The 26,832-nt window shown below is 50.4% G+C and overlaps 2 protein-coding genes across 2 annotated transcripts in view; both read right to left on the reverse strand.

Moving 5' to 3' along the window:
- Positions 1–3,818, reverse strand: LOC131215008 (GPI ethanolamine phosphate transferase 3). The gene is made up of 3 exons (XM_058209376.1): positions 3,648–3,818; positions 549–3,572; positions 1–482 (listed from the first exon to the last, which is right to left on the reverse strand). The coding sequence occupies exons 1-3, from the start codon at positions 3,816–3,818 to the stop codon at positions 288–290; spliced, it is 3,390 nt and encodes a 1,129-aa protein (XP_058065359.1). The 3' UTR covers positions 1–287.
- A 513-nt stretch (positions 3,819–4,331) lies between these two features.
- Positions 4,332–26,832, reverse strand: part of LOC131206208 (tyrosine-protein kinase Src42A) — a 66,922-nt gene continuing 44,421 nt past the window's right edge. The window contains exons 4-10 of the mRNA XM_058198671.1: positions 12,057–12,178; positions 11,824–11,987; positions 7,480–7,648; positions 7,249–7,407; positions 7,006–7,174; positions 6,768–6,934; positions 4,332–6,687 (exon numbers count right to left, since the gene is read on the reverse strand). Coding sequence (XP_058054654.1) covers positions 6,479–6,687; positions 6,768–6,934; positions 7,006–7,174; positions 7,249–7,407; positions 7,480–7,648; positions 11,824–11,987; positions 12,057–12,178 — 1,159 coding nt within the window. The 3' untranslated portion in view covers positions 4,332–6,478. The remainder of the gene's footprint in view (positions 6,688–6,767; positions 6,935–7,005; positions 7,175–7,248; positions 7,408–7,479; positions 7,649–11,823; positions 11,988–12,056; positions 12,179–26,832) is intronic.

Below are 26,832 nucleotides of genomic sequence, written 5' to 3' on the forward strand. Positions count from 1 at the left end.
TTTATTTACTAACCCTTGTTTGTGCAACTTGAACCGTCGTGCGCATCGCTTTATGCAATTGCTTCCTTTTGTCACTAATTATCGCTACATTAACTTAACTCGCTACAATGTCTTAACCGAGCGAGACGCGTATACTGTTTGCTCGGCCGTCGGATGACTCTGGGAAGGCGTTATCCTGCCACTCGGCTTGTTCTCCTTACGCGAATGCACTCTGGGTGAGATACTGAACACAGGACTAGAGTTAGGGGGGTGTCGTTGATGGTGGGTTGAGATAGAACAATTCCTTCCTATCGTGCCTTGTTGATGGCCGTGATTAAACCCCCGACGGAGCGGTGGATCCGGAGGAGCAGTAAAAACCCTAGGTTGATTCCCACGAACGCTACGTAGCTCGCGATACCTTCGTAGATGAAGCGTGGTGCAAAAATTTTCCACACCATCAGATGCCGACAGTGCAACGTGCAGGCCAACATGGCACAGAATATCTGCGAAAGATGCATTATTGTAAGCGAGGAAGACCACCACTTCCGGTTCCCCATTTGCCCACTCACCCTCAGCGATTGGACCAACAGCAGCAGGCAGCCGGTTTTGAAGACGATCCCGAAGAACAGCTTTTCGTTTTCGTACAAATTTAGCTCCCCTTTGGAGACGTCGAAATCGATTGGGGTAACGATGGTCGAGTGGTTCTCATTCGGGCGATTGACCGTTACACTACGATACTCGACACTACCCACCCCGTTAGCTTCCACCTTTCGGACGGGTGCTTCTGGTGCTCGATTGAACGGCTTCTTGATAGACATCGGACCACCGGATGGTGCTGCCTTCGTTTGCCCTTTGACCAACGCTGGCCACATCGTGTGGACACAGAGCGGAACAAACACCATCAACGGAAATAGGACCGACAGAAGGAACGTTGTGGAGAACGTGTTGAGCAGGACGAGCACCGCCGACAGTGTGTTGCTGTTGTCGTAGTAAAATGTTCGCCCAACGAAGGCGGCATTCCAGTCAATCTGCGACAGGGTCGGTTGATGGGAGGTCGCATAGAATCCGAACTGTTGCAGAATGATCCACGTGAGGATCGTGCTAAAATTTGGCTGCACACAGGTCTGCAAATTCGATCCGCTTTTGCACTGCTTTATTGATGCGATCACGCCGTATGCCATGGCCACGACGTTCACGATCATCAGCCCCATCGTACCGTGCGATCCAAGGAGCAAGGCCAACAGTACGCTCACCGTGGCGCCGGTGGCTACGAAAACGGATGAGTAAACCGTTGCTAGGCCACAAACGATCGGTATGTCGGGAATTTCCTCCGTTTGGTTTGCATCATCCCCTCCCGAACCAGCCCGCTGGTTGTAGGTTGCCTTTAGCTGTTTGTAGATCTCCGAGGCCACGTTACGATCGCTGTACAGCACATCGAGCACTTCCTTGCGGCGTGGCAGTACGAACACCAGGAGAGGCGAGACGATAAGGACGGCCACTTGCAGCAGTGCCAGCCCGTAGACTACCCAAGCGAGTGCGTCCACGTGCAGTGGTGGAACGCCGGAAGCAGTCGTTTTGGTAATGGTAAAGTGGCCACAGGCGCACACGACGGCCAGGGTTGGTCCGTACCGGGCCAGCAGCACATTGATCCTCGTGCCCGTCAGATTTCCACATGCCCTGAGGTACAGGCGCGTACAGACCACGTACAGGACGAGTGCTACGATCGGTAGGAAGTCAACGTTCGATGCCGAACGGGGACGCCGTTGACCTTCGGCTGGTGCTTTCACCAGATAGTCCGTACAGTTGGTCTGCTCCTCGCGGCATCGAAAGTAGTGGCTCGAGAGGCGTATCAACGACACGCCAAACAGTGCCAGGGCCAACAGCTTCACAAAGGTGGATCGTTTTAGCACCGTCCACTTGGCGGTTCGAGGAATGGCAAATCTTCCGGACGGGTCACGCTGTAGAGTGTAGAGCCCGGCAAGGAAAAAACCCATCAGCACGTACGAAAGGATCTTCGGTTCCTGCACGATGAAGCTGTTGGCGAAGAAGACGCAGGTTGTGAACACGAACGAGACGCGCGTAAGGAAGTTGGTGGTGCGTCGCGTGCTGGCCACACTGTCCGAGATGGCGATCCAGTGTTGGACGGTGAGCACCGCCAGGATACCGATGCTGGTGAAGGCCGTGAACAGGATCGCACCGTGCGAAGCCGAACTAAGTCCAAAGTCGGCATAAAAGAAGTACCCGACAGGGGCGGCCACGAGCGACAGGAGCAGGACATATCGCACGACCGCATCGTGAAACATCTTCCCCAACTGGTACGGGCTGGAATTGATGATGAGTAACGCCATCGCGAAGCAACCTAAAAAGGTGACCATCAGGCCGTGCATAATGAGTTGCGGATCGAACCGGACCCAAATCTCTCGACAGCCCTCCAGAATGTCTTTCAGGTAGAGGCGCAAATCTTTCGAGAAGCTTTCGAAGGCTGCCTCCGTGTACACGGTGTTGACGCGTTGCGTCAGAATCAGGAACTTATTGTCCAGCTCGTCCAGCAGATCCACACCGAAGGTTCCCACGTTCGAATCGGCATAGCGCTGGAAGTAGCCCTGGATTTGGCGTGCATTCTGCCACAAGTGCACCAGCGCGAGTTGGTAGCGCAGGAACGAGTCCACGATCGTGTCGGGTAGTAGCTGGAAGTTGATCTGTCCGAGATTTGAGTGTGGTATGGGAATGCCGAGGATCGTGGCCAGCGTTGGAACGAGATCGATCTGTTGCATCACCTGGCCATAGTCATCGTAGGCGCGCGATAACAGAGGCACTCCTTTCGAGTACATGAAGAACAGGGCTTCGACTTCTTCCGTCGATTCGCCTCCGTGGTCACCGGTTTGTGTCATTCCGTGATCACCGATAACGATCAGTGTCGTCCCGTTGGCCATCTCCTCGACCACGCTCCGCATAACCGTGTCCATTTCGCGCAGTTTCCGCCGCATTTCTTCGTGCAGTGGGCCGTACCGGTGACCGCAGTGATCGACCCCGAGAAAGTGTGCCACAATAATGTCCCAGTCGGGGCGTCCAATTTCTCGCGGCAAGTGCTTCATGATGGCCGTGTCGACCGTGTCGAGATCGTAAATATTGAAACTCGGGTAGTCGTACGCGCGTGTGAAACGATTCGGGAACAGCTCGGTCCACGTGCCGTCCCCGAGGAAGACGCTCGTCCGGTTATGGCGCACCAGCTGGTCGATCAGATTGTCCTCGTTGATTTCGGGCGAGGCAAAATTCGATCCGATGTCGATAAACGTCGGCAAGCTGCCGGTGGTCATGCCTTTCAAACGCTGCATCGTCGTAGTAGGCGGATCGGCCACAAACTTTAAGCGCCGGCTGTGGTCCGGATACTTACGCAACAGTTCCGCAATGAACGGAAGATTGTTTTCGTACGGGGCCGGTTGCGAGTTGGCCGCGTCGTAGAGGCCAAAGTCATAACGCAGGGCGTCGATGACGAGCAGAATCACCTTTGCCTTCGGTGGCAAGCAAATGCCGGACGATCGGTTCACATCACGCAGGATAGAGGCCACTTTCTCGGTGCCATTACAGCCGCTCTGTGAAGATGAATCAAGTGCATAATTGATGAGTGCTACCCAAAGGTGATTGCAATCTGTTTGCAGGGTTGTTACCACTTGTGACGGGTCATTCCCACACCGGTAATCTTCGTACCGCACACAGGAACTGGTCTCGGTGTCGGTCACCCGCGTCAGCAGGAATCCCTGCGAAAACAGGTGTATCCCGGCGCTAATTAGCAGCGATAGCCACACGAGAACAAACACAAAATTCCTTGCTTTGGCCATTTTCGGCTTTTACACGGCCCGTTGCGGGGCGCCGATCACTGAAAACTACGGCACGTTGAGGCTTATCAAACCATTTGGGACACGATATTCCACGCGTAGTGCACGCCTCAAAACACGTAAAGTAGGTCGTAATTCGTTATCTAGACAAACAAACGTTCTAATTGCGGGGGCGAAAAGATATTACGGGCTTGCGAAGCAAACACTCCATTGCGGGAAGCAAACGTTTGACAGAACGCAACGATTTGACAGTTCGGTCGGAGTGTCTACGCTGAGCAGACGGTGCTCGCGAAAGGCACTCAGCAGAGACATACGTCCACTGTTACGAAAGTGCGTTGCAAACCGATGGCTGAAGTTAATTCAAATTGCATTAAAAACAAAATCAGCTGTTTCGAATCATGAGGGTAACAAATTTTAATCTGATTCAAATTTCCCGAAGACTAATAGACAAGGTAAGTGCATACCAAGCAAATGTAATATATTTCTATGTTTTATTTTATTTTTATGAATCGTTTAAATGGGTTTCACATTTGATCCGGTGTTTTACATACTGTGTCCTATGAAGAGTCATGTCCGCGTTATCAATAATATACGAATTCGGCCACTCTAGTTGCTCAACACATTTACATTTAAAAAATATCCATAGAAAGTGCAGCTCATCCTCGTTTCCCCCTCCCCACGCCCCGTATGTGTGCTAGTAGAACGTTGAATGTGCGGTAATGAGAGATCCTCCCGTGTGCACCACCGCGCGGTACCGGGATTATGGAAGATTAGCCAAGCTTTTTACATGTGCTGTAGAGCGTGAATCATCAGCGGGAAAGGTGTGTCAGAAAGGAGGGCAAGAGTTATGGTTACTGCCTGCCCGGAGGAACACAGAGTTTTGCCTCCGCCGGTTCAGTTTGTAGCCGTTACGTGCAGCACACCGTTTACAGCACAGTAGCAAAGATGAATAAATTCACTGTTGTCACCCGGATCGCGGTATTAACTTTAATATCATGTTTCTGTGTATGACAGCTACAATTTTGTAAATAGTTTCCTCCGTTCAATTGTTCGAATTGGTAGTTTCAGGTTTGCAATGGGTGCGCACGCACGGGACAAGGATTTTCGGGCTGGATGATCGCGTCAGCTTGAGAAAACGCGTCGACAAAGAAACGATCCACGGTCCACCTCATCGTAAACCACCATTTTGTCCAGCACATCAAGCACATCAAGAAGGGCGAAGGTTACTTTGATCAAGAAAGCCAGATACCAGTGCACAGCTGCTGTGCGTTGGCAGAAAGCAACTAGCGATGGTTTCCTTTCCCACGGTCTACTACGATTGGGGGGAGCAGAAAATGAACTTACGCGTTACTTTAAACGGGAAAAATATTTACACTCGTAGATTAAGTCGGATTGTTTTCGGGGAAGCGAGATGACCTTAGATAGCAGTGAATATACCGAGATACTGAGAAAGATTGAACGATCATCGATTAACATACTCCTTAAACATAAATGCCACACCCGCACCAGCAGTCAGTAAAAGGGGCGGCCGCCGTGAAAATCGCCGCCAACGCCGGGGGGATTGGTTTTTCTTAATTATTGAGATTGATTGATTGTTCGTTTTCGTCACTGTTGGGGGTCACTCTGCGCAGTGATTGTGTGTGGCGGCGGATGGAATGAAAGGAGTTCGAGTTTTTGAGATGCTTTTTCAAGGTATTGCCTTTCGCCATCGTTTGCTTTACTGCTCTTTTCCACACTGCTTAGGCTTACCGTACGACAATCGACCATGAGGAGCAACATGGTGTATGGCAGGGACGCGCACAAGAAGTGTATTCATACACAAAAGACATCCTATACGGAGAGTAAAAAAATGGGGACAAAACGTCCAAATTGCAATGGTTACGACTAGCAGCGAAAATACGAAAAAGAAGCTTAATAAGAAATAAGCTTCAAACTGCGCACACCAGGGGACGCAGTAAAGTTTTGCACCAGTTAAAAGTTTGAAAGAGAAAACACATAACAATAAATAGACTACAAAAGTAGTGGTAAAAAAACAAAAAAGTAGAGGTAGAAATTGAAGTAAGATAGAGGTAGAAATCGGTCCGAGAGAGCGAATTCCGCTAAATACAACAGAGCTCGGAGAAAAACACCAAACGCTCAACAAAACAGCTTCTTGCGCGCATTCCCGCATACGTTCTCGATGTATCATGCGCCTTTCTCTCTCTCTCTATCACACAAAAAACTAACAATCTATAATCGAAAGAATCCTCTCTAACCACTGTAGCACTGTTCGACGACACTTCGTTTGCTAGGGTTTGCCCGCGGTTCCCATTCCCTCAGAGCGCCCATTAGTTATGCCCATTTTGCCTCCTAACCTTAATTGGCCTACGCATTAATGGGAAGCTCAAGCCACGTGACGCGATATTGCTGGATGCTGCGTGGGTTTAACGAAAAAAAAGCTCTAAATAAATAACCAGAAAGGTGCCGGCAAAGGGTTGCCGGATGAGTCAACGATCTCCTTGGTCCGAGGGGGTCCAAGGGAAGAGATGCGAAGGTAATGATGGTCTGTGAGACGCCACGTGTGGTGTGATTTACGTATGAAGTGATGTGCAGCCGCTTCTCGCTCCCCGGAAGCAACGAAGGCTGGCGGATGATGTGGCGGTTTGCTGCTGGCGGAGCGTTTATCAGAAGGGAGCCGCCTCCTTGTATTCACTTGGGTCCATGGTGAAGAAATCTTCCAACTTCCACTGCAGCGTCTCGAAGGTTGGCCGCCGCATCGGATCCTTGTTCCAGCACTCGAGCATGATCTCGTACAGCGGCGTGTTGCAGTTCTGTGGCTGCGGCATACGGTAGCCGTGCTCGACCTGCGTCAGGACCTCGGCGTTCGTCATACCTGTTGTGGAGAATGCAGCGTACAGAGGGGGGTTAGTGGAAGCTGCTAGTGCGCCGTTTGCGCGCTGCTGGGACACGTACCAGGATACGGTATTCTGCCGTATGTGACCAGCTCCGTCAGCAGAATGCCGAAGCTCCACACGTCCGATTTGATCGAGAACTTGCTGTAGTTTGCCGCCTCCGGAGCGGTCCACTTGATCGGGAAGCGGGCCCCAACGCGAGCCTCATACTCGTCTTCTTTGATTAATCTGCAAGCGGTGGAACGGAGACGTTAGGTACCAGCGAACTGCTTGCCGAGCACGGACAGCGACACACTTACCTAGCTAATCCGAAATCGGCAATCTTTACGATATTATTATCACCGACCAGCACGTTCCGTGCGGCCAAGTCACGATGGATGTAGTTCTGGGACTCGAGATACGCCATGCCGGCCGCAATTTGGGCCGCCATGTCGATCAGCTGCGGCAGCTTCAATGATCTGCCCTTGCCTGCGGGGAATGAAACGGTAGTAAGCATCGTGTTTAGTTCTTGGTCTTTGGTATGCGAGGACACCGTTGCTTACCTTGCAGATAGTCCAGCAGTGAGCCGTGCTTCATGAGCTCTGTGATGATGTAGATCGGTTCCTCTAGCGTGCAGACGGCGTACAGCTGGATGAGCTTCAGGTGCCGCAGCTTCTTCATGATCTGTGCCTCGGCCAGGAAATCTTTCGGGTCCATTGTGCCTGCGGGAAGGGACAACCAAGACGACGGACGGTTAGTAGCTGCCGTGTGCACTTCGAAGAGGTGCCACTTACCCGATTTGAGTGTCTTGATGGCCACCGGTGTCGTGTTGTTCCACAGACCCTCCCAGACGTCGCCAAACTGTCCGGAGCCAAGCTTGCGTACGAACTTGAGCGATGTCCTATCAATTTCCCACTGATCGCGCGTGCGATGAGATAGACCATCGGTGACAGGTTTCTCGATCTGTGAATAGGCAAAGCACAGTGTAAAGGTCAGTGAACGTGGTTGGAAGACGGGCTCCATTTCTGGCAGGATCAGCGGTACTGTCGGGGAAGTCAGTGCGGAGCGCTGTTGCTAGAGACAATACGCAGGGAGGAAAACGGGGCCTTTAAAGGAGAGCCTTAAACACACACAGCCAAATGATACGAAAGATGATGGAACACATAGAAGAAGGTAACGGACAGCATTAGCAGGGTAAGACGGAACACAACATGGGTTTACCACTAAAGCCTACAAGTTACTACTATTGTTACTAAGCAAATCCCGCGGAGCTGTGTATCTGAGATTAGCAGAAGAGAATGTTTCTAGGGACACGACCATCGATCGATCGTTGATACAACTCGCCTAACGATGTTGACGATGATAGGAGCTCTCGTCATCGTCAACTTCTTGGCCGCCTGGTCAACGGCCAGCAAGCAGGTCATTCGATGGTCGGCACACACATGCACTCCCCGAGTTTTATCGATTCACGACCGAATCACACAGCCGTTTGCACGCACTGGACTCTTGCGCAAAACATCTCACGCCACACATCACGGCACAGGGTACATACGTTGCTGATCGGCTTGTTTTCTGTCTGCCACCACTACGACCACTTGGAAGGCAATTAGACTTGCGCGAAGCACGACACGCAATGCGCGACGCCGAAGGAAGAAAGTCGTTTGCATGCTAATGCGCCACATGATGCGCGCGCGCGCGCGACGCATGTGCCAATCGATGTTGACTTTGGCTTCGCACAAAGCAAACCTGCTGCCAGCGAAGAACGGATCAGCCGCTGAAAGGGGTGATCTTCACCGTGGGACGCGGGGTGCTTTCGGTGCTTCTTCCGGTAAATAAATTCGCGTACCGCGCGCTCGGGGATGGAATGTGCTTCACCGGTTTCCGCAATCCGTCACCAGCAGAGGAGCCCCGCTCGAAACGCTGTTTTGCATTCTGACACTTTTGTTGTGTTTGCGGTTTTTGCTCGGTTCCACCACCGCAAACCGGTGGATCCGGTCGTTCTTTTCGACGGCTAGTTAATTTGGGGAGTTCTTCCTCGTTTTGGTGCCGGATTTGCAAATTCTATTGGCAAGACGGCGTAAATAAGTTTGGCAAATGCCAGGATCGGGAAGACGTGCGTGTTGTGGAGGAACCGGATGAGTAAGTTTAACTGCCGTTTGAAGGGTTGTTTGTTTATCTTTTAAGACGGGCGCATGGCAGGAGCATCGTTGTGAAGGACGGCCGGATGGGTGCAATTAAATAAATCCGCTTGTTTCCGGTGCTCCTACAGGTGCTTGAAAAGTGCGTCGAGTGCTGATCCTTAAGAGTGGTCCCTATAAACAACCCATTTCCTGTCCCTTTAGAAGCCGGAGGGAACTCGATGGAGCGAATCTCGCATTAGAATTCGCGACAAAAGATTGCTGGTGTTACGGTTTCCATATTAAATTAATATTACAAAACTGTAGGTTAAATATTCCCACCTTTTTGTGTGTATTAAGTTAAATGCGGTTTTGACCTTTGAAGAAGGCACATAAAAAACGAGGATTTGGAAATCAATTGCCCTCTGTGGACCTCACAGCAGAACGTATGCACAACGGCGTAGCAATAAAGCGAGAATATATGGTCCTTTGCGTTGCTGCATTCGGACGAGAAATGGACAAAGTTCACGCAAAACTCGGTGCGCGGAGTGTTATTGATTTTTATGATAAATTGCATTCCATTTATCATTGCCCGTGGTGCCGTTTTCCTCACTTCGACCATCGATCCGGCCGTTTACGACACTCGTACGTAATAAACCTCTTCGAAAGCACGACTCCCTTTTCCATTAAATTGGAATATGATGTACATTTGTTGTTCCAACACTTCCTGGTAGACGTAGAGCGAGGAAAAGTAATGTATTATACATGAAATGAGGCGCGGGTTCGGGACATCTGGCTGAGTGCGCCCACAAGAAGGAAGGCAGCATCCAACACACGCGGAAGCATGTAGAGCAATCGTTTGAACCGGTCAACCGAACCGTTCTCTCCGGGGGCACTCTAGGTCCTCTGCTGAGACATTTATGCTGCATATGCATGTGGTGCGCAGTGTCTACATGACAGACAACGGCATCGGAGAGCAAAAAAATGAATCCTGTCGCTCCCGTCGCACTTGTGTACATATCCTTTGCGCAACGTTCACACCCCAGTGTGAATGAAGAAGAGTGACCACGGCGGGGAAAAATAAATTCACTGACCTTTCAAGGCAACGCTAGGCCCCACAAATCACACATTTTGATCGCCATGATCTGAAGTAAACATTACTGTTTCACAGCGTTCACACCGTTTCGTCCAATGATCGAAAGTAAAGTAGACTCCGTTTGGGGCTGATTGCGAAAACAAACAAAATCCAGAGAGCTGTTGAGCCCACCGTTCGGTGAGTAACCGGTCGCCCAGAGGCACCAGCGGGTTGGGTGCCACTAAGACTGCCCGCCGGTTCAGGATTCTGCCGGTGGAATAGCAAATGAGCCATCGATGAGCGTCGCCCGACCCCAGAAAACGGTTCATCAACATTTACCAACCATCCAGCAAGGGGCCGCGAGAACGTGCGCTGAATGTGACGGTTCGTGCGCAAGAGCCGACAAATAGATACTTGACAGAAACGGTTTAACGGTTGCACGATCCGTCACCGCCGAACACAATGTGGCTTTGGGATGTGTTTTCTCTGATTTTTTGCATCGTGTTGGTTGCATTGCATTTTGCACGCCCCGGCCCAAGGACGTTGGCTGTGTGATCGATCGCGGACTGGGCGATCGATAGCCCGACAGCGGGTACCGTTAGAGCGATCCTTTGAGAGAAGATGTCATTCAATCTATCTCTCTGTCCGCCACAAGCAAGTTGCCGTAATAAACATGTTTTTGAAAAACAAGAAACATTCTCTAGTGACTAACAATGGAATGATTTACTATTTACAATCTAATCTAAGCAGTAAGGTACTACGCAACATTAACATTACATAACGCAACACACACAACAACAACACAAAGGCTTTAACAGACTCAAAATGCGGTTTGTTGTTAGGTACTTCAGGTGGCGAGCTGAGGATGGTATGTACAGAGATGGGAAAATCTCGTTCTGCAGCATCAAGTATCGAGAGGGTATTGAGGAGCATCACGGGGCAACATTAGCTGGACTCTAAAAGGGTGGCAGAAGGTGACGGGCACACAACACAGGATAAGGGCGCGCGTGTGGTCAACAAACATTCCTCCTACCTCAAACAGTTGATAGTAACGACTTGACTGTGCAAATGATACAGATGATCAGAAGAGATCGATAGTTTGAGGCGCGACCGGTGGCGAGATTGTTTATGAGATTCGATGCGGCCGACCGCGTGTTGGGTGGTGGTGATGGAATGTGCAACGAAATGTGATTATTATACGATAACGTTTGCGAATCGAATCGAAAAGGTTTCGATTGAAAAGTCGATAGAATGAGTGTGTGTGTGGGGGGGACCGTGGCAAAAAAAGGAGGACGACAAGACGAGGTCAAATTGCAGCCGGAGATGAAGAAAAGAAAAGAAGAAGCAAACACAGCAGGTTAGAGAAGCAGAAAGCGAATGCCCCGGGCGGGGCTTAAGGAAGGATTTAAAATAAAGCTGCCGCACCGGAGAGCGGGCCGATCGACTGACAGTTCCACCCGACGGCGATTGACGTAGCTGGCCACACCACAGGAACCATCCCCCCATCACGTGCGACGCCGAGGCCCGTATGAGGTTTATGATGTGGATTAATTGGATTCATGGTTCGTTTCTTCAACCCCCGCGGGTTGACTGTCAGTCGATTGGCAGATTAGGCAGCCACGGAAGGCAGAAGATCTTTTCCGCATCTTCCGCAGGACAGTCCGTGCGCGAAACAAGAAATAGAAGCGCACACCAAGCTGGCCATCGAAGCAACAACCAAAAAACCGGAATCTCCGGTGGAAATCTGACAACCATGCGCTGTCTACGAGGCACCGGCCACGTGGAGAATGTGAGAAATAGCGTCTCATTAAATTATGCTCAGTGTCTTCTCCGCTGGCCGTTACCGAACACCGAGATCGAGATCGCTGCTGCCAATTGACGATCACAACATAAAAAGCGTACAGTGACTCCGTGTGGGCCGGGGGATCGCTCGAGATCGGTCTTACCTGTACGCACGGTTTGCATAGGTTCACGCAGAGCCCGTCGGAATCCTTCGAGTAGTGTTCGACCAGCTCCTGCAGCGTGCGGAATGTGGTCCTGCGGGCAATGAAGAAGCCACCCTCGTCCAGCTGCCGGATGCGGTAGTGTTTGACCGTGTCCCCGTCGCGCACTGGAAAGGTACAGAGAAGACGATTAGCAACCGCGAATCGGGTCCAGCACTGGGTCCAGGGTTACCCACCGGAGAGCGAGTAGTCGTTGTGGCGACTTTCCGAATCGCGGATCAAGAACGCTCCGTGCTCGTTCTCGGGCAGCAGCAGCTTCTTCTCGGCCTCTATTCTCTTTATCTTGCGGAAGTACCATCTGCAGGGACGAAAAGGATGGAGAATCAGATTAACAAAATGCATCACGAGGGCGACATTGTATTAGAATGGGGTGCAAATTGCGAAAATGCTAAAAATAAATACGATGGGGTTCCTGCGGTTCCTAATTAGAGCCCACGGGCGGAGGCTGAGTTTCTCTGTCACTCTGGCGTGACTTACAGCGGACGCCAGCACACGCGAAGGAAAGTTAATTACCGTCTGCCATGCAATCGCCGTGGCCCAGCCCCTTCGCATCCCAAGCGACGGCCAGGGCTTTGCAAACGTCCGTTTTGGACAGGTGACTATCGCCCGGGATGCCTATCACGGGTGTGCCTCTATCGCCGTCGTCGGCCGCTGCTGGTTACGGAGCACTCGGATGGCTTTGGCGCGGTCACCATCTAACGGTCCCCGGGCACACTTCACGGCAAATGATTGGCGCCCACTCCCGGGGGCCACCAGCTTATTACGAAGAAAGTGTATAATTACTTTCGAGCCTCCGGGAGCGTCCTGAAGCCCTTTCCTGGTGTTGGCAAGGGGGCCGCGGCGCATGCCGGTGCATTTCCCGTATCGTTCGCCAAACCGGCGGCGGCGGTGGCAGCAGATCATCGTTCGGCACACAGTTCGCTGGCCACTGTTTTCGCAGAACGATCGCAGTGACACCGAGACCAAAATGGGTTCACCATCGCGTACCGATAGGGCCCCACACATAATTGGCCGCCCGATAGTGACCATTTTTAACCGTCATCCCGGTCCCGCAGCGGCCGTAATTGGCACCACACCGTTTATGCTGCGACGAGATGCATATTACCAATTATTGCGTATCATAACACGCAAACGGTGCGAGAAATGACATAAGGACCATCCGCAACCGTGCGGCGCCGTAACGGATTTGATGAAGTGTCAGCGTTGCGACACTCCACAATTGGGAAAAAGAAGGAAGCACCAAACCACACAGCGTGCACGGCCTTTAAGGAGAGGGCGAAGTGGTGCAGGTCGAACGACAGGTTGAAGGCTCGGGAAACCTTGGGAGGAAATGCATGTTTGAAATCATGTTTTAAAATGTTGCGAACTAAGGGAAGGTACCAGCCAGCAAGCACGATTTTTCCCACCCATTACGAACCCGATTGTCGGAGAACAAAACATGATGCGAACATGCCACGAACTAACGGCATCCGTAAATGGGTGTCTAGGGCGAGAGCAGAGCACACGTTTAATGGCGTGACGTGAGAATGTTTGCGGCCTACAGCCGGTTTGTTTCATGGCCTAGTAACAGAGATAATTTTCAGAATATAAAGTCAAACTAATCCAACAAGTTCACTACAATTCTGGTCTTCCGATCGATACTTGGGCTCGGGATGGGAGGGCTCGGGTCGATCACACGAAGATCAGAAATGTGTGATAATTAATCCGCCTTTAATGGGGCGTGTGATGGGGCCGAAGTGGCGTCCAATTTAACGCTGCTTGCCTCACAAGCTCACGATCGTGACCCAAGATGACGTGGTAATTCGCCGTGACCAATGCGCAAGATGCGCATTGCGCGCGAATCAAACTCTGTGGCCCCTAGTTTTTGCTACGAATTTTTGCCCTGACACAGACACACGGTAGAACCATCGACGAGTCGCCGTGTTGCAGTGTTTGGCGCACGATAGCTGCTAATTACATCGCAGCGAATTACGTCGCATGTGGGCGCACTCTCTGCGTGTGGCTGGCGCCACCACGCAAGCCACTTCAGGCGCTCCCCGAAACATTTAGCGTACGATCGTACGGGGCGGTCGGTGGGAAGACAAACAAAAAAGGCAATATAAATAAACGACCGGCCCCCCCGTTGGCACCGGGTTGCCAGAAGACGAGAAGAAAACATCAACCCCTGCGAAAGGAATTGCAAAATAATGTTTGCCAAATGCATGCTCCGGAATTAGACTGTGATAACGAGCATCGGTTCACATAAACATGTTTTTGAAGTTGTTAACGAAATCGAATAGATCGAATGTGGACACAAAGTGCCAGCTTCATTTACACCTCCTCCGCCGAGTCGCTGCCCGCGTGACGGTGTTTTCTGTGCACGATAAGGAGCTCCGAGAGAGAAAAAAAAAACAATATTACTGTGAATTATGGCACTGTCAACGGTGGGCGATACCATCACCTTAATTACGGTGCAATTTAGACCGCGAAAAGCCGGTGGAAATTTCCCGAACCCCGGTCCCGGCGGTGACGATCGTTTCGGTGCGATAGAGCCCACAAACTTTCCACCTTTTTCCATAGAACATGCGCCACGCTCGATGATAGCGAATGGCAGACGCGCGCTTGTGTTTTGCCACCGGATAGGGGTCGTGATACTGTCCTCGTAACTTGTGGCGAAAGCCCTCTAGAAAATTCTATTGGATCCATTCCGATTGTGCAAAACACAACCGTTCCCCATTACGCAACAACAAAGCTCCGTGGTAAAAGGGCTCAGCACAATATTTGGCAACTTTAAATTGGCAACAGTACTCTTTACAGTGTTCTGAACATGCTGATCACTCACGCGTTGGGTGATTACATCACCGGATTGAATCGAAATTGGCTGAGATCATTTCGAGCTGCGCAAATATTTTCAGGATTTGTTTTCCATGAGGCCATCTTCAACCATTCTGGTTCGACGCCAGACGCCGGGTGTTTGTTGTGCAAATACTCGTACAAAACAGCACCAATTCAACCAGGATCTCTGGCTTGACGCAATCGACCGTCTCTGTGGACCTATGCGAGATGTGGCTAATGTGTGAACAATTTTTTAATAGATGCAAAATTAATATAGAAGGAATACAGAGAAGGCGTGTCGAAAAAAACAGGAACCAATCGATCGAAAGAGAGATCGCACCGAAGCCAAAAAGGGCGTGCAGCGTGATTGCCGATTTTGTACGGATCATTCGTTTTAATTGAAGTGCCTTACGCGTGGTTCTGAGGAATTTCGTGAGTATTCTTAGAATTTTTTTTTTACACAAACCACACATTTACTTGCCACCGGAAAAAGTGCAACGTTGAATTGAACTAGAGAAACATAGAGTGGTCGCCCCTACAGTAGGTAAACTGATTCACGAACAAAATTACATACAATTTGGGCCAAAACGGTTGAGTAACCGAAAATAGGTATCAAAGCGCACCACATCCGCCTATGTGTTACGCCAAATTTTGCACACACAAAAAAAGAAACACCCGAAACACCCGGACGAATGCCACCGAAATGATCGCGGGCAGTGCGCTCTCGATGGCCGGGCCCGGATCATTCGCGTGGCGGAAGTGGAAGTCAATTTGTTCACCCATCAAACGACCATCAAAAAAACATGTTCCGGCGCTTCCGAAGGGCAGGCCCCGCTAATAGCTGCAAACGTAACGGTAACGGGCGCTCTTTTTTTGGCAAATTTTTGCCCATTTTTATTGAACTAGCAAACAAACACACTCAACCAAAAGGTACCCTCCTCTTCAGGTACTTCGACAATAAAAACTTAAGCACACTCGCAGACAACATAAATTATGACCCCCCGGCACGCGAACCACAGTGCGCTTTTAGCGTGACACTTTTCCATCCCCAAACGTCCTTCGAAACGTCTCTGGTCGCGTCAGAATTCATCGCTTTTCCCGAGCGGTTTTAATGGGTGCCCATCGAAGAGGTTGCAAGTCCAATTATGTGTTCAAATCTATCCATCCATCGCGACGAGCAACAGATAATTTACTCAACGTCGGGCAACTTGTGTGCCAATAGGACCGGCACGATCGTCGAAGAGTCCTTTTCGCCGTCTCCCGTTTGTTTGTTCACACACAACTGGTATGTTGCTCCATTGCCAAAATAAAGCCAAGTGTCCATTGTGTAATGGTTTACGCGATTTAAAATGTTGCTTCAACGTTGGATACGTTGGTTTTGTTGGCACAGTTACAAAAATGTGATGGTGCGATAAAGTGCAGTTGCAGCTGCACATATTTTATGCTCTTTCTCTTTCTCTGTCTCTGCCAGGCTCTAGCAACCGCCCTGGGCTTCATCAATCCATCAGAATAGCCAAGCGTAGCTGATGCGTGAAGGGGTTCAGGTACGCACATGAAATTATGAATGATTGTGACAACCATTGTCGGTCCGAACGGGTGACGGGGCGTGAACGATGACCTCGTTCCGAACCTCGCTAGAACACGCACAGAGTTTTCCCAACCTTCGACATATCGAACAATATCGCCGCGCGCTGCTGATGTGGGCCAGCCACGTGGACACTGCGCGGTGACTAATGGCCACCCGTTTCGCACTCAATGATGATGATGATGAGCTTCTGCGAGCGCTCGGGAAGAAGGTCTCCGTGTCCGGCTTCGCTACGGGCCATAGTCGTGTGTCACACACTCGTGATAACGATACGGGATGGGGTGTCACGAAGGCCGGCGGTGTACAGCGTGTTACGTTGACCTTCCATCCAGCCAGCGGTGGCAATGGTTTACGGTGGGATTGTGTGACGATCAGAACAAAATAAAGGAAATGAAGCGGAATAGAAGTGTTGTTTTATTCCCGACACAATCCACCATAATTGCATTACATCGGGCCTGGGTGGGCACCGTGGTACGTGCGGAAAGTGAAGCTTGTGGACCCGCACCGGTGCTACAATGTGGTGCGTGCACCCACCGGGCGGTGAGCGATGATAAACTCTCGATTTATGCTTTGCATCGTTAAATAATTAAACATCACTAATCGAGTTGGAATTTACGATCACGGAACATTCGAACGTGGGGCTGGTGCAAACAACGAGATGTCATTAGGGAGTCGTGATGTTGATCAAAGAATGTAGCGAGTTTTGAATGCGTTTTTAATAGATAATTTAATTGGTTACCCCCTTTGGGGTTCAAGGTAAGCATTAGTAGTCCTCATTCAAAGTTTGCAAAGGCCCCTGTTCTTTGGATCAAATCTTGCCCCTAAAAAGGAGTGCAGTGCTGTGAGCTTATCTACCCGTATCAAGGCACTTAGGCTTAGAATTGGATACACGCTGAGAAAATGTTATGCGTTGGGCCGGGCAACAACAAACCTTTGAAATCTTATTACCGTTCCCGTGTAACGTACACGGCTAACGAGCGCCGTCTTCCATCGCCGCAAATCAATCAAACCAACCCCAGCTCCCCTGTTATTAGATCGGGCAACGGTTGGTTGGCTGGGACTTTGCTGGCCGGCCAAATCGGGAAAGGCAATAATCAGGGCCGGCAAAAGGGCAGTTGTTTCGTAAATTACAGCTAGAGATGAGCCACCGCCGGGCCAGCGTGATCTGCCGATAATTACCGGCCCAAGTCACATTTTCAACCACGTTTCAACAACCAAACCCGGGCCCGGGGCACGGAACCCGCTAGGGACTCAGCCAGAAGGGCAAGGAGGCAACCGAGCCCTGGAGGTTCGCAAAACGGGAACGATTGCACGTGAAGATGCACCGTAAAAGCGTGCATTCAATTAATGCGCCGCGGTGGGAGCCATTTTATCGATCGCTGGTCATAAAATCCAGCCCCGGGGCGCCTGCGTGGCTTTAATTTGATGAAAAATGCGCTGGATGCGTAACGGCGGGTTCGCGCACGCGCAGCTACGCATGCGCAAGCCTCAACACCACCACCACCACCGCTACTCCAGCTCTCTGGCGGAAGTGGGCCACGCTAGGTGCAAGTGTTACATTTCACACGGAGAACAATCACAACCGATCGACCGATTTGATCGGATTTCATGAGCTGAATTTGCATTTTCTGAAGCCAACGCACGCAGAAGCATCTCGCTTTGTCCCGCCGTTTTGCGTGGTGTCAAGGTTGTCGCGAATCGCTTCAACCAACCTTTCTTCCAGTTAACCGTTCCCCGTTAACTACGTCTGCGATTGTGCGATGGCGAGCGATAGAAGACGATGTTTATCGCTCTATTCAATTGCAGCTCGACCAATAAACGCAAAACTGCGCCGATGCTAACGGTTGGTGAAACCACGGCACGGTTTATGGTACTACAAATACAATCGACAATGCACCATCAATCCGACGGCTGATGGCAGCTTCCGTAAACCGGGTAGCTAGCGCTATCCTTCTAACGGCAAATAATCGTGATCACATTCAAGCAAGACGTTTGTGCCAATCGCCCCATAAAATGAGTGAAACGAAAGTTTGTAAAAAATAAACGTTCGTAAGGGCCGCAGTTCGGAGTATTTCCGTCACCGCGGTGTGCCATGGCAGATAGCAAGGAAGTGACACTTTCACACCTGCCTCAACTCGACCCGCGTTCGGTTTGATCATCAAACATAACGCGACCCAGTGGGAGAGCTAACACACCGAGGCAGAGGGGCCGGTATGTGTTTGCTGAAGGTGTTAGGTCGGTCAGTTGGATCCAATTTCTCTTCTCTCTGAGAGATGCAGAGGCAGAACTGCCCGTCGGTTTCGAAGCGAACTCCAAGGAGTCTGAAGTATAAAAAAAAATGGTGCTTGATGGTACACAAGAACTCCTTTAGACCAATGGGAAAGAGAGGGAGACAAGTGTTCTTGTCCTGTTTTCCCGTTCATCTCGTCCCGTTATGTTGCGACCAGGCAGAAAACTAGGTTACGTTCACTTTCCTTCTCGCCGTCGCTTTTGCCTCGAAAGACGGTCTCGACGCTTCCGGTCGGGGAAGGTTGCAAGACGACCGCAGCATAACTTTCTTGTGTGCGATTAATTCGCCGCGCCAAAACAGAACACTGATCCGAACCATCGGTAAACCAATTTGGCTACCCAGTTCTGTTCCCAACAACAGCGTTCGCCCTCGGGGCTTAAAGAAAGTCACGGTTTTTTTTTTTCAACCGACCGGTGCTCAGAGCGAAGGGTGAGGTCCTCGAGAGGTATCGGCCACGAATTAACCACAACAACATCGCCAACGGCCGGTTGAGTAATGGCAGTTCGTTCCCCGATTGGATTTCGGACCTTAAGGCGATGACTGGACCCCAGAGTCCTGCGGGAGTGCTAATTGCAACAACAATTACGCAGATCAGTTTTGCGCTCGTCCAAACGACAGCTTCGCTCACTTACGCGGATCGTGCCGCAAAGGAGGTCGTAGTCTGCGCCTTGGGCACCCAAACGCCCCGTTAGATCTTCAGTTACTCCCGATGGCGGCGCTCGCCAGGCTAGAATTACACAATCGGATCGGATAATTCGAGAGCACCGAGAAGAGTGGCACGCGTCACTTTGAGAAATGTGCCCGATAAGCGATTGCGATCGCGAAATAGGGTTTTGCAGCCAGCAAGAAAATGGGCCATCCCCACGGCACAGCTCGCGTGGTAAGTATTATCAGCGCACCACCACCGCGCCACCAGCTTCCCGATATGGAATGGAGCCATTAGGAGTGTGTGACTCGGCAGAGGAAAAGATCTTTCGAGAAGGAGCGCGCGCGTGCGGCCGCGCCCTAGAGTTATGTGCCATCGAGCGAGAAATCAGGTTACCGCGCAGCAAAGGACGCGGGCCCCGAAGGGGTCGTAACGCAGTTGGCAACTTTGTTCGCACTCCAACAACTATACCAAATACCTTTGCGGCGCCATTCGCGTTTTCGTCGGGTTCGTCGCTTGAAATCTCTTTCGCCAGCCGCTCAAGTCTTTCGTTGTTTTATTTATTTTAAACCTTTTCTTTTAATTTTAAATGAAACATACGCACGCAAATAAAGTGCTGGCCACAGCCAAGAATGGCGCGCACGGATCGGCCGTGACTTTGCAAACGCCAGCACCTTAACCGATCATTACACACGGCCCGTGATGGCCAAACGCGGGTATAAAAAGGGGGGCAACCCATCAAATGACGGTAATAATTTCTCCCGAAGAATTTCTCATCGTCTCCGGCGTGAAAGCCGACGCCACCAGGATGAAGCAATGGCGCGTGCGTCAAAAAACAGCTGTGGCCGTGGCCCGTCACAGGACCGGGACCGAAGGCGCACGCTCACTCAAGCGCGGAGATTGACAGGCTCCGAAGGACGCCCCGGTCGTAATTTCTCGTAAATGATACTCCTCGCACAGTGGCACGGCAGAATCCACATTCCGGTCCGGGCTGTTGCGACCTCCATGTGGTCGGCCCATCCGATGGCTATCGAGAGATGGCGCCGGGCCGATTGGTTAGTCAGCCGAGTTTTTTTTTTGCTTTGCCAACTCTCGAGGCGACAGCGTGGCGATGAACCAATTTCAGGCGCCTGGGAAGTACGTTCGGCCCGGCCCGCCCCACAACACAGTTCCGGTGAGTGTCAGGGACGGTCGGCGCCAGATCCGCCTCCCCACCCAAGGCTGTGTGAAGCGCGCGCGCTCATGAGGTGGTGATGGCCGCTCATTTCTTCGAATCACTCTTGCGCCGTTAGATGGATCTACGATTGTTTACTTGCTCATTAACAAATTCATGCAAACGGTCGTGCGGCCAGTTGCGACCCAGATGCGCCGAATGGTGAAAGCCCAGCTAAGCCACGTTTCGTTCTCCCCGTTTGCTGTATGTTGGCCACGCCACCATTCTCGTGCCCAAATCGCGAACTGCGGCCGCAGCCGACGAACGATTATTATAAATCCATGAAGCTCGAGTCCTCCTCGGTTCGGTTTTGCCATTTTACGCGCCAGCCAATATGAACATGCGAGCGGCACGCGGCGCGTTACACAACCATTGCCCCGGAGTGGCCCCCGGAGCAGTGTGCTTGGGTCGAGTCAAGCAAACGAATTGGCACCGAAATTGAAAACAAACAGCGCAGCCACCGCAGCGCGCAATACGCGTACAACATCTCGCGCCGATATTTTCGGTACGTCGCGTGTGTTGCGCGGATTTTAAAAAGGCATTGCGCGAGATGGCCGATTTGGCGCCGGGGGGCGATTAAGTAAGCGCCAGCACCGTCTCTCTCACTCTCGCTCTGTGGTAGTGTCCAGATTCCAACAGAAATCCATCCACCGAAACACACAGGGCAGCATCATTGAACGGAGATGCACTTCGCGACGATCGCTGCAACTGGCGATTGTGTTCGCAGCCGGCTCTTTAAGAACACTCGATGGCGCGTGCGTGCGATCAACTTCGTTGTTTGCTTCGGGCATGCAAACAACCGACGTGGACACCCGCACTCGAGAAAACGTTCGAAATTGCAACCCCAAACCGCGGCGGACGATACCGACCCCGTGTGCGCACGATGCATTTGGCTGGTGTGGCGCATAACGTTGCATAACGTTCTCCGTCGCCGTTCGGGCGGATAAATTTATCAACCTGTCAGCACCGGTATTGTCGTCATCGTCGAAGGCATGCCCCGCGCGCAGCCAGATAGCCAGCAGGAGTAATGGCCACGCTGTTTGCGCTGATTGCGCCGCATCGCACATCGTTGAATGTGGTTAAAGTTAGTTCCAATTCAAGTGTGGCGGATTTGGGGCTTTCGAGAGGCGTGAGCCGGACGATGTCGTTTTGTGTAGCCGTGACTTAAGCGGCACCGTTACAGTATTTTAAAATTATTTTTCACTTTAATTTGGAACAATGCTTCGATATCATAAATAGATCTTGCTGCAATATCAGCTTACGGTGGAAGGGAATTGAAGCATTTCGCAACATCATGCAGTGTCGCTGACGATTTATTTCATCATGTTGAATGTTAGTGTAAGGTTCAAAGGACAATATTATAACGATTAAATGACATTTCAATTTAATCTCGTACGCTAGCACAGCCAAAGAAATTGTATTGGAAGCTTGAAGCTTATAGCATTCGGGTTTCTATATTTCTCTTTTTTTCTCGGTATTATAACAACTAGAGTTGATTTTGATATTTATGAATCGCGGCAACGTCATTTTGCATATATTTTGCTTTGGCGTTGCGGACAATTGAGTTAACATGAAAAGTCCACACGCCATTATTTTGTTTCTCTACCGACAAGTAGAAAGAATCGAAGAAGAACGTCAAATAAATTTTAATTTTAACGATAAAATTAAGAATGACTTTGGAAAAGTATTCGACAAAAGCTGAACAGCGTTTGGCTACTTATTTTAGGGTTATGAAAATTAAGGTCCTGTTCAATGTTTCAAAACTGGTCTAAATGTAAATGTAATTAACACCAAAACGAATTTAAAAAAGGTAGAACGAACATCCAAATTACAAACCCAAACTCTCAATCCACAAAAAAAAAATTCAACAAAAACTTCAACCAGGAGGTTTACCTTCGGCATGTTTTCAAATCTCTCTAATCCCGGGTGATGATGGTCTGGACTGATGAATTAGTTAGTAAGACTCCGCTACAGTTTTAAGGAGTTGGACTTTTCTCCTATGAGCATATTCTCCTAAACTGGCAAGTTTGGGACCTTTGCTGGTCGTGATGACTCGAAAAATTTCCAAACATTGGTGCGAGAAGTAATCATTGTTAAAGGAAAACTTCTTATTGGTGCAATAATTCACAAGGTATGAGTAGTCAAATTAACCGAATTAGTCTAACCGATAAACTGTCTGAACCCAATTTTGTTTTCTTATTAATTCTTATTCTCAATATGCATAGCTGAAATGTTTGATAAGTATTGATGTTTCCTCAAAAAGCAATAATATTATTTTCACGAGTTAATCAATGTTTTTGCCAGGTTTTGAAACCAAATAAAATCGATCCACAAGAGCAATGGTTGCATTTCAGCACGAAATTGAAAAAAAAAATATGGAAGACCTCAACACGGTTGCATCTAAACGAGCATATGCGATCTGCTCGCCACGTTTACCATCGCCGATGGCACGGACGGGCCACATTCCAGCTCAAGGATAAACGATTTTTAATAACACCTCAAATTGGAAACCGCCGACAAGCGAAAAAAAACGGCGTTCACTGCGGCAAACTCTGAGCTAGATTTTCGCGGTGCTACACACGCCGGACACCAACTGAAAAAGGGTGGCTAAGAATGCAAAATGGGCGGTGGATGGTGGATTCACGAAGGCGGATCGCGGTGCGTTCTCGTGGGCGCGGATTTCTGTTGACTTGGCTCGTCACGAGGGCGATCGTAATTTTCCAGTGATTCATCAACTCGTTCACACAATTAGCGCGCACCGCAACAACGGGAATCACAACTGGCCGATTAGGTTGATTAGTAGCTGTGTTTGTTCACCGTTGGAAGGGAGTTTTGAGGCCCCCACAGCTAGCTAGCGGACCGAAGTGCCCATCGGCGAAGTGCTCACCGGCGTTCGGGGTTTGAAAGCGAAACTAACGCCTAAACCCTGCGACCTTCACAGGCGGTTCGCGAAGAAAATTTCCAAACGTGCAAAAACGCATGGCCTTCGGCTCCGTGAATTTCATGTGACCGTTGCACGCCATGCCCTAGACGCCCGCGTGGCGAATGGCCACGGCACCTGCCCGGTTGACTGACTGACGGATCGCGAATAAGTTATTCCAGTCGACGCCCGGGCTCAGCGCTTTGGCGCGAAATATTTTAAATCTTTATTCCCTTCATTATCCTGTCGCTTTTTGCCGGGTGTTGCCTGGCTTCCGGCCGGAATAGGATGCATAAAAATGAAAGTTATTGATATGCGACATCCCGTCGGGGCGTTTGTCATCGGACTGCAACCCGTTTGCCTACGACCAGGATCAGGCTCTGGCTGCCCGAATTGGGTGGGGTGTTGTTTTGTGACAGGTGGTTGTTGTTGATTTCGCTTCCCGTCGGTTCATCGACCTTTGGCCGATGTCACACAAGAGGCCAGCGTTTTTGAACGGCGTTATTGGGGCACACATTCCCACAATAAAACGGGGATGCTGAGGGCAGGAAAGGACGATGGCTTTGATCCTTCAAAGCATAAAACCTCGAGCCTCGAAGAAGGTCCTAGTTTTTTGTGTTGCGCATCGGTCATCGCTCAGCCACAGGTCATTGGCTTTCTGCTGCCAAGTGCCAGGCTTGTGGGCACGGGACGCGCGACATGCGACCCCCGGCCTCAGCATACCGCCCTCCCTGCCTTTGCTGGGGCGGTTTCGCGCATATTTTAACCGCCCGATTTCCGGCACGGCTCGGGCGGACTGAGGGGTTCGGCCAGCAGTCCCACCCATCTTGTCAATCATTCTCTTCACCTCAACCACTCCCTACCCCCTCTTTACCTTCACCGTCTATCTTCCTAACCACCCGGATCCTTGCGAGGCCGCCGGCCACCCTGAGCATTAACCAATCATCGGGGCACTGTGGGCAATCAAGAAACGCATCGATAAATATGCAATAGATAACTAATAGCATTTTGCTCGCTGATAGTAACACTCCCGCCGGATGCCCGGCGCGCGACCGGCCCTGCCACATTCCGCTCGCTCGCTGCCCGGGACGATCGATCGATCTCCGCTCCGCGGACCTGGCGGAGCTATTTTTAGAGTTGCACTTTTCTAATTAAAATACAACGAGACACCAGGTTTCCTTCGCGGCGTCCCTCTCTCTTTCTCTGTCTCGTCCACAGGAAGTGCGCACAGTGCGGCGACATATCTGCGATGCTGCGATCGGGCCGGGCGGCAAGTGGGCGGCCGCCCAGCACATAACTGCATGTTTATAGTCGATGATAATTAAACTGTTTTTTTTTTGCCTGCCGCGCGGTCGCCATTTCTGCGCCTCTCTGCGGTGCGTGTCGCGACATCTCGCGACATCGGAGAATTATGTCCATTAAATGAAAGATTAGCCCGCGTCCCGTGCACGGCGGGAGCGAAAGAAACGCCGGCAGGGCCACGCAACGCACTCCACTTGCGCCGTGGCCGCGGGCTCGCGCGATTACTTTTCTCTTCGGTTCGCTAGAAAAATATGCTTCCTCATCCTGACATCCTGGTTGGATGGCGGCACGATGGCGACAGAGATGGGTTTCTAATTACCAACTCTGGTGCGCGGCAGAGCGAAGAAAAAGGCTGAGAGTAGCTGTCCGTTCGGTGAAGGCTATTTTTAGCAGCGATCCGTCGTCCATCGAACGGCGGAGTGCGAAAAATGCGCAGCAAAAGGTACATTCTTCGCACACTCAGCCACCGCCCCAGCTAAGGCTTTTTATGAGGCAGCAGCATCGCACGCCGGCCGAGAGGAACGAGGTCGCCCGTGATCGATGCACGCGGCGACCGGGTGCTGATCGCCGACCGATCGTGATCGTGTGTGCCGAGAGCGGGCTATTTTTAGCACCAAACACCGAGAGCCTTTGCCACCGCCGCAACTATGGGCAAACCGCCCATAAGACAACATATGTCCCGGGGCCGCCCGTTAGGAGCGATCGGCGGAGATCCGTTATGGAAAGTTGTGCAGACGCGGCCCGTTCGAGTGGTCGAGGCCGAGCCGCGTCGTCCTACATCGCCCATCGTGACACCACCACCTCTGGCACGGTGCGATGCGCTCGATGCACTTCGATGCAACGCAATGGCCAGCACCCGTGTGCTGCGGGGTTCGTTCTTTCAATCAGCAGTCGCTTACCAGAGGGTCGCAGTGCGTTCAGAGAGCGTGATAAGGTAATGCTGAAGGACTTACCTAGAAAGAAAGAAGAGGAAAATAAAATTAATAAATAAGACTAATGAATTTGATTAGATTAACGCATAGACAATTTAACAAATGACAAAATTTACTAGTGCGCGCCGCTTAAGTTAAAATCATCTTGTTTTGTTTGATGAAGAAAACACATAATTATCAGAAGAATCTCAAAATATGTTCATTCGAAGTTAGCACCGTTTGATGCTACACATTTCGCCCATCTCCCCGTAGATTTCTTCTAGAAGGCAATTATCGGACGAGGCCAGGTCTGGAGAATACAGTGCAGGCGATAACATTTAAGGGTTTATTTTGCGCTGTTCGTGGCTTTAGACGGCATATGATTTAACCGTGTCTACGGGTCCATTCCAATCCGTCCCATGACTGTTCATTTATGTACAATTCCTGTTTGGGACACATTCAGTGTTTTCCCCCCATTTTTAGTTGTGTATGGATTGGATCCGCTTCTTGTGCAATTCCATGCCCTTCAGATTGCAATCAGCACATTGGAATTGCAGAAACTATTTCTCACATGTGTTCACTGTTGGAGTATGTTCCCCAAAAGCTTACGATTCTTCTTTATATGAAAAAGCAAAGGTACGCTGAAAAACCAAGTTACTACTGTGACCACTAAGATAATGAGAATTTGCCTGTAATTTAAGAACTCTTCTTCTTAGCTTATTTCATCCCATTTCACTATTCTGAGGCCTTAATATGGATTCCACATATCGTTTCAATTTCAACCGGGTCAGCAAGGTTTCGGCGATTGACAGCAAGAATCGACGATTTTGGAGCATTAATTCATCGATTTTATTACCGTGTAGCTAATCGATTGATGTTGATGGTTGTCCTAACCGTGCCTCGTCTCCCGACCCTTTTTGAACATTTTTTACCACTTAGCAACTCTTGTTTTCGATAGAGCTTGCTCGCCGAAGGTATGCTTGCTGGCTTGGTCTGATTGAGAGCCGGCTCACCGAAAATGACGTCAAACGCAGATGAGCAAACAATGCTTATCAAATCGGGGCAATGGATAAAGTGAAACTCCATTGAAAAATGTCGTAACCAGGACTCCATCTCTCCAACACCCAACGTGAGTTACTCATCGTCAGGCGGAAGAAACTGTTCCGCTTTATGGGAAACACCGATTCATTAACATCGTCGAACGAATTGGTACAGTAAACCCCTATCACGTCACTGAGCTCGTGGCTTTCTTGGAAGAGTGAAAAAGAAAA

Source organism: Anopheles bellator, chromosome 1 (genome assembly GCF_943735745.2).
Source record: "Anopheles bellator chromosome 1, idAnoBellAS_SP24_06.2, whole genome shotgun sequence".
Lineage (NCBI taxonomy): Eukaryota > Metazoa > Arthropoda > Insecta > Diptera > Culicidae > Anopheles > Anopheles bellator.